This window comes from Aplysia californica, unplaced genomic scaffold, assembly GCF_000002075.1.
Source record: "Aplysia californica isolate F4 #8 unplaced genomic scaffold, AplCal3.0 scaffold00298, whole genome shotgun sequence".
Lineage (NCBI taxonomy): Eukaryota > Metazoa > Mollusca > Gastropoda > Aplysiida > Aplysiidae > Aplysia > Aplysia californica.
This window is the reverse complement of record NW_004797568.1, coordinates 395,299-403,917: the sequence shown is the minus strand read 5'-3', so window position 1 is coordinate 403,917 and position 8,619 is coordinate 395,299. Positions and strand designations below refer to the sequence as shown.

The 8,619-nt window shown below is 37.0% G+C and overlaps 1 protein-coding gene across 2 annotated transcripts in view; it reads left to right on the top strand.

Moving 5' to 3' along the window:
* The window catches only part of LOC101861518, a 31,557-nt gene extending 24,275 nt beyond the window's left edge, over nt 1-7,282 (top strand). Inside the window, exons 23-25 of one of the 2 annotated variants that reach the window (XR_004858697.1) lie at nt 765-932; nt 2,367-5,188; nt 5,257-5,301. Coding sequence is in view for 1 of the 2 variants with exons in the window: in XM_013084496.2 (XP_012939950.2) it covers nt 765-932; nt 2,367-2,602 (404 nt within the window). In the remaining variant the exon portion in view is untranslated. Of the gene's footprint in view, nt 1-764; nt 933-2,366 lie in introns of both variants that reach the window. The other variant, XM_013084496.2, reaches the window with a different exon arrangement.
* Nucleotides 7,283-8,619: the final 1,337 nt, after the last annotated feature.

Sequence of the window (8,619 nt, the reverse complement as noted above, 5' to 3'; positions counted from 1 at the left end):
GGTCTTAAGCACTCTGTGTGACCTTATTGTGTTGCAATTGTCATAAGACTTTAACTGAAGTATGTGTGCTAGAACAAAGGTTGTGTTGAGTCAGTTAGTATCTTTCAATCCTCTTATTACATTGGTTTTTCAAAACATTGTTGAAACTGTTGTGCAGGAGGTAAGATTTTGGATGATGTGTAGAGATTTAGAGAGACAAAATTAAAATATAACCCCTCTGCTCCCCCTCTCTCGCCCCCCTCCACTCCTCCATACCCCCCAATCCTGAAAAAAATTAATTCAGCTAAGCAATCAAGAAAGCTATTCACTTTCTAGACTTTTCTCATCACCTGAGACTGAGAAGAAAAGAATGTAGACCTCAACTCTGAATGGAGAATTTATGTTGAAAGGCTTTGTATAAAACATCAGTTTTTAGGAATTTGTGTTCGTGCCGTTTGACATTTTGCCAGGATCCTAACTACTCAAAGTTTAAGTAATTTTTTTCTTCAGGTTTCCTATTATTGGTATGGTAAAAATACCTGTTACTTGTTTCACACCCTCAGTATAGCAGGGTTTTGGTTCGAGTACCAAAATATTCAATTATAGAAACATATTCACTTTTATTCACGTCATAAGTCTGACATAGATTAAGTTTGATTTTTTAAGTTTTTATCAGAACTAAAAACAAATAAAAATTAACTTATGTAATTGGCGTTGTTTGCGATTTACAAATATGGCAGTTTAGAAGTCACAACATTATCCTTTTTTGTATTCCGACATTTCAGGTGTGGGTGGACATGGTGGGACAGGCATACATGCTGACCTCATGGACAAGTACACGGAAGTGGTCCAGCGCGTGTCTCTACACGCTGAGCCAGACCTGACCCCTTGTCTGGACACCACCGTGGTAGTCCCCGTCGAAGCCCCGACTCACATGTCGGATCATCTCTCAGGTCTGACACATTGATGTGGCGTCGTGGTGGAATCAGGCGCTTGTCAAAATAATTAAATATCGAAGAAACCGACATTTTTCTCTCTGTTGGGCAATTTTAGGCGTATAATTTTTTTTAGCTGAACACTTCTTATGTCCATATGAAAACACATTTCTGAGTGGATTTTTACCGAAAATGTTGATCAAGGGCACCAAAAATTGTAAGTTTACAGTTTCTAAGGACACCCCAGCTTTGGAAGTTACCAGGCTTTGGTGGTCATTTTCATGCTAATTTTAACCTCTGACACTAGACAATCTCACCTCCTTCAATCACAAATATCTCAACTTCTATTCAAGATAGATGGGTATTTTGTTCATCAAAAGGAAGGCAAATGAACAGGCTTTAAGATTACACCAACAACCCCATATACGCAAAAATTGTCAAGTGCCTGATTCCACTGTTAAGCGACCCATTTGTTACTGTAAGTGAACTTTGAAAGTTTTACACACAATTACATTTTTGACATGTGATATTTCATGCTCAGAGGTAAGCAGATAAGAAGAAAGTTGTGATAAGGAGTTTTCTCGAACGAAAAAAAGTGTTTTTATTGTCATTGTGTTTTGATCTCTGAGGGGATTCTGACTAAATATAATAACTATCAGCAAGTATATCATGGCTATACATCTGACGACATGGTGAAGCAAAAAAAGAAGTAAAATATTTTTTTAAAGAACAAGAACGGATATTGCATTTGCATAGAAGACTTTCTCCTGAAGGTCATTTAGTTGGGGTTTTTTTTAGCCACAAAGAGTTCATTGTACATTGTGTTTGCAAGTGTTTTGGTCAAACGCAAAATACTTGGATAATGAAAACCCTCTCTCTCTCCCTCTTTCTCTATCATCAAACTGAAAAGCCTTTAAAGACTGGCACATCATTGGATTGTGAGACTCTTTCAAACTTAAGAATCTCGCTGTACATTTGTTACAAGTGACGTGTCACAGACAAAAGTAAGCAGATAATAAAAAGAATTCTGTGACATTTCATTCTTACAATAAAATAGGAACAAAGGAGTTTACTTCGAATACAGAAACTTGACTTCATTTCTCCTTTGGCTGCAATATCCAGTTGACACTTTCCAGGTATTTAGGCTGGAATCAGTCGAGGTCATGTCTCTTGCAAGTATCCTTGTATCTATGGGGAGGTCTTCTTTTTTTTCCTCTTTTAATTTGGTATCGGTTTATTTGATTGCTATATGCTGTTGATATAGATGATAGCTCTTGATGTTATTTCTATTATTACCATTATTATTATCATTATTGTTATTATTATTGATATTATTGATTTAAATGTTAATGATTCAGTTCTTTTTTTTTTCAGACTACGGCGCCATAATTACTGTTGTTGTTATTTCAGTCCTATTGCTTAATTATTAATAATTCCAATTGTTTGTCACAGGTTACCGCACCAGCATGAGCTCCCTGAGTGAGGTGGACTTCCATCGTCACTCCAGCCACAGAGACTCCTCTCTAGACATGATGCTGTCCCGCTACGGGGACGCCCCGCCCGACCCCGCCTCTTTCAACACCTGGAGCCATCAGGGCAGTACACGGACAGGGCCCAGGAACACAGCACACCGGAACGCAGTGCCTCAAGCACACGTGAAGAAGTGCGCTGTGTGTGTGGTTCTGTAGTCAGGAATGCAGAACCTCAAGCACATGTGAAGAAGAGTGCTATGCGTGGTTCTGTAGTCAGGAACGCAGAACCTCAAGCACATATGAAGAGGTGCGCTGTGTGTGTGGTTCTGTAGTCAGGAACGCTGTACCTCAAGCAAATGTGAAGAAGTGTGCTGTGTGTGTGGCTCTGTAGTCAGATGCTGCTGTCTGTGGCAAATCTGGAACCCCAAGCACACGTGAAAAAACATGCCTTGTGTTTGGTTGTGCAGTTGTGACAAAATATTCTGTGTCTGATCTTGAATCCTGTACCCCAAGAAGTGTGTTGTGGGTGTGATTCTGTATTTATAGGTGAAGTTTTATGTCAAATTGAGAATCTTGTACTTCATGCACACACGACGAAGTGTGTTGTTCTGTATTGAGATGATGTACTTGTTGTGTCAAGTTTGTGTCCAGAACATCATGTCGTACAATGCTGTTATTAGTAAGGGGTCATGGAAAGACCACGGTACTTAAAATGCATGGTTTCTTGTCCTTTATTATGTAAACTATAACGGTGAAATGTAGGGTGACCTTGTTAGCATGAGCACATTACCTCTTACTTCCACCTTTGACCCCTTATTAAACAATCTCTCTTCAGTCGTCAAGATCTGGGGCCAGTCTCCTCAACACTGCAGGAATGTCAGTTTCCTGAGACAAGTGTTGGTCCTTTCACTGAGGGTGTGTCCTTCCAGGTGTCATGGATATTTTAGAAATAACTTGTTAACATTTCTGCTGTGATTATCTTTTTTAAAGGGGAGGGATCACTAGCTGCCGCCCCACCTTTCTTAACCACGTTGGGGGCCAGCTATAACAAAATTGGTGTGAGCTGTCATTTTTTCCTCTTATATTTCGTATTGCCAAAGGCTGTGACTTCATTTCATACTCACTTCTTACCTTCGTTTATTATTTTTTGCATGTACCATTGCTTTGAAGACGTGGAAAATGGCTGACTTGTCTAGTCGAGTGCTTCATGGTCATTGAATTTAGGCTCTGTACATTTATCTAGTGATTCTTGACTGAACCAGGTGGTATCTCATGAAACTGCTGAAACTTTTTGAGCTTTGAATGTTGTCTTTGTGTTTCTTTGTGTCCATTTTTTCTTACTTAAGAAATATTAAATATTAAAATTAACCATCATTGTCTGACCAGAGTCAGTCTTTCCAACGTTATGTGCTTGGGAAAGGCACTTTACACAAATTTTCCGGTTTGGCTTGGTTCTACTGGAAGTGTATGTTAAATTCAGAGGTCCCTCTCCTTGAATAACCTTAGTTTTGCAAGGGACTGTAAACCTATACAATTTCTTAATTTTTTTTCCGCGAGTCATTCTCTTGCTATTTAGTTGGATTATAGAATAGCCCTGGCTTTAATGGAGTTTAGCAGCTGAGATTAAAATTTGATGTACACTCGTATAGCTTTTGTGAAAGTGATATTAAAAAACATTTCATTGCATTCTTCTATACCCACTTTTTTGATGACCCAGAAAAGACTATTTGCTTACATATATAATATATATGGTGGATTAATTTTTTAGGTTACAAAGTGATACATTTATATGAAAATGATATGAAATTTATGAATACCCTTAAGCTGAGAAGGGCTTTTGTAGTGTCATAGAAATCCTAACTTTGTGTTCCAAAGGTTTCCTATTCACTATCATTTTATTATAACAATGAAGTTTATGGTATTTTCTTACTAAAGAAAAAGTAAAGTTTCCTAGTGCACTACACTCTTGTTTCAAAGATGGAACCCTTTGCTGTTCAAAGTGGCCCCTGATTCAAAAAGTATGCTCACCCCTGGTCTAAACAGTAGGCCTATGCCTGCAGCTGTCCAAAAAGGTAGCTTGTGCTATGTGTGGGGAAAAGCGTCCTAAATGAAGTGTGAGTGTAAATCGTATTTTTTGCATTACTGTTTTGAGATGTTTGCTCACCTACTCTCGATTTATGATCATAAAAGGTACTATTTATTTCTATCCCAATTTTGTTAACTGAATAAATCTTTGTTAAGCAAGATTCAGTATATAAGAGGCATCGCTTTGTGCTTTTCCTGTGCTAATGAAATGACTTATCTTATAGCTCTTCTGTTTGAAATAATCTGTGATATAAAACTAGCTCACTACAACTAGCATTGATTTTTCAGCTCAGAAATAAATTTATAATGTGTTGTATTGTCATGAAGTGTAACTGATAAAGGACTGCATTGTGTTGGTACCATTTGTGTTGTGTTATGTGGCTATCCAGTAGTAGCCTTGATCTAAATCTCTAATTTAGATTAATGATGACATGACAGTAATGTTTCTGAGAAGTGAGTATGTGATGTTTTGTTATGTTGGAATGTAGGTTCAAAAAAGTACCCTTCTGGTTGACTTTGAGTGCAGTCCTACACAAACCTTTTTGTGGTTACATTTGAATGTAGTCACAAACACATATGTGGTTACATTTGAATGTAGTCACAAACACATATGTGGTTACATTTGAATGTAGTCACAAACACATATGTGGTTACATTTGAATGTAGTCACAAACACATATGTGGTTACATTTGAATGTAGTCACAAACACATATGAGGTTACATTTGAATGTAGTCACAAACACATATGTGGTTACATTTGAATGTAGTCACAAACACATATGAGGTTACATTTGAACATAAGCAGAAACAAATGCCCCCTGATTACATTTGAAAGCAGTCCCACACTGATATACCTGTTTGCAGGTGATTGGAGCAGTCTGATTGACTGGTACATTTCAAGGGCTCAGTGTGTCATAGGTCACTTTGTCAAGATGGTATATGGCGGAGTCTTACACTAAACAGTCGATATGTTTTCTCAAGCGTACTTGAGAGCCACTTTTGTTTTGCAGATTGTTTTTCGAATATTGTGCAGTTGTCTGTCCTTCTACTGAGCTGTAGTAGTAGTAGGCCTATCCCTCACAGCCCAGGTTGGCCCTGACAAGCATGGAGGAAGAAGCTACCCTCTTTAACCCAATGAACCCGTGACACTGATATATCAGTGTGCAAGTTATTTGCCCCTACCCCGAAGCACCGATATATCGGTATGTGATAGTCTACCATAGAACAGTTCTCTGTACACAGATAAAAAGGTGGGAAAATGACGTCTAAACGATATGTAGCTAACTATTGTAATAGTCAAGGCAGCTCAAAGAAGAGGGAATTGTTTGAATAAACTTTTGTGTCTTTTGTTTGCTGCCATGAACACATTTTTTACCCAGGAAGCCAGGGAATGGGTTATTTTGGGGTCAGGGTTCATTGGGTTAATGATGTTCACTTGAGACGTTGAATGTTTATAATCTTTGTCATTTACGATTAGTAGTACAGTATTTTGCCGACTTCAAGACCCTACGTTTCCTTCAAATCTAACCCTCTTGCTACATGATTTAGTAGCTAAATTTTAAAATTTCATTGTCTAAGATAAGATCTCTAAACACATGTATATGTGTTTCAGAAAAACAGCTCTCTATGAAACCACTGTATATTGCTTTTTTTTTTCCATATACATCATGAAGCATGTTTCACCAAATATACCATTTTTTTGTACACTATGTAAGCCAGTGAGCCTTATATGTGACTGAAGTATAATTTTTAATTTGAATTTGGTTGTGCCTTGTATTGGGCAAAGTGTTGTTACTTTTTTATGAAGCTGGCATGGATTCTATTTCTGCTTTAGGATGTGTTGTTAAAGAGAATTGTAATGTCAGATTTAACTTTTATGGGCATTTTCCTTCTGATGAATTATTTATGTACTTGTTGATCATGTTCTTGCTCTAACAGTAAACATTTAACTCTCTGGTTTTTGTCTCTTGGTGCCATCTCAGACTAAAAAAGAAGAAACTGTTAACCTTTGCCCTTTCTTTTACTTAAGAAAGATTTATATATTTGTTGTTTATAATAATTGTGAATGTTTCTTTTTGTAAAATATGTACAATACGAAGAGCACTGTAATTCTGCTATGGGGAATCAATGTGCTGGGTTCTATCTGTTGTATGTTTTGCTGTAATAAGATCTGGGAATTCCTTAAGCTTGTTCTATTTAAAGATTTATTTTGAATTAGATATTGTAACTCAGTTCTTTTTCTTCTGATTGCTTGATTTTTTTCTTTATGTTCGGCAGTTTCTACAAATTCCACTACCTTATTAGGTAATCTGGTAAAAGAATTCAGTTGCTAGGATGGGGACTAGAATGATCTGTTGTTTGTATACTGTTAATTTTTTTCCTCAATGTTTTGTTAGACTTTAAGCTGCAGTGTGGGGGAAAGCATATTTGAATCTCTTTGAGGTCTTTTTCTGACCTAGGATTTTAACGTTTCAAACTTAAAAATGAGTTTATTGTTGATGGAACTTTTCACACAGTAGGACGCATAACCTCTGAACCGACAGGAAAAAGACAGTTTACATCGCACTACCTTACAATTTGTAGGCCAGAATATGGTGTTGTGAGGAAATATTGACCACTATTGAACAAGGTCTGATAAGGTCAATGCTGTGACAAGGGATACTCATGTTACAGTTTCTTTACAAAATTGTCTAGAAGACCTGTGCTTCTCTACTGCAGAGTGCTGAGCATTAGTTCACATTGTACCATACTGAGCCAATAGTCAACACTGATGTGCAAATAGCACAATTCTTCATACGCAAGGTTTTGTTTTTTTAAAAAAAAGTGTCAGAAATGATAAGACGAGATATCCTTTAAAGGTTCCCTTGCTTTTTTCTTTTTTTTCTCCAGGTTCATTTTCTATTTCAATATTAACTCTGCATTATGATGAAGGCTGAAGTCATGTTTGCTGTGAGTTGAACAGTACATTATCTGGTTTAATTGAGCATCCTTGGAAAAGGTATTATACCCTACTTTCTTCAGCTCTCCCAAGCATAGATTGACACTTTTCATGTTGTGGATACATGAATGTGCTCATGAAATTGTCTTCGTTAAGCTGATTTGCCTATCCGTTGAGGAGAACTGAAAAGGAACATTTTTATGACTAGGCAGGCTAAGAGAGTTTCCATAAATTTTTGCGAGCCCTTTATCAGAGGTGATGAAAAACTATGAGCTATCAAGTTGACTATAGCTTACTGAACTTTCCTGTGTTTTGCAATGTTTTTTTTCTTTTAGCTAAAGTAGCCTGTGTGAATATCTTTTTTTTTTGGTTCTAAATATTGATCTGAGGTGGGTTTCTGTTTCATCTTTTTTCCATGTTTATATAGGTCAACAGTCTTATGGAATTTGCTTCCTGCTTTTGTTGGCCCGTAACAATGTAGAAATCTAGTTCAGAATTGCATCTGCTTTGTTTTTTCATAGATGTCTTTTCTTATGGCTATGATGTTGTTACATATATACACTCGCCTAGTCTAGAATCAAAACATTTGTGTTCATCTCAGGTTTTTGGGGGCAAATATGTGGGAATGCTCTAAGATTTTTGCCTTGCTTTTCATTCTTTCATTCATTTATTCATTTATGAGTTATGATACTCTCTTTATGGAAGCCAGTAGATAGGGGGTGGGGGGGTGGATGAGAGAGACAGAGAGAGGCGAAAGAGGTAATATTTTTTTCATATATTTTGTCAATGATGAACAAGAATGAAAGTTCATATATATCACTGCTGAAAGTATATTGAGCACTCTCCCACACAACATTATATCCATTATTATAGTTGTGATGTCTTCTTCTCGTTATTGTGGTTTCGTGACGTATATTTGCCGTGTGGTATGTACCAATAGTCAAACCCCTTTGCAGTTTCTGCACCAGAAACATGCTACATTTTTTCAGTTTGGTGAGTCTCTCAGTTTTTGGGGGTTTCAGGATACCGGATCCATGGCCATCACTCACCTTTTATTCTTTGGTTAACATTTAATATTAATTTTTAATTATCATCAGGTTTCATATTATTGAGGTAGTTATAACATCTCCTTATGAACATTACATCTTTTCGTTAATGTTTATTCTGGACAGAGACTGCTGCTAACAGTTGACGACTCACTTTCCTTTC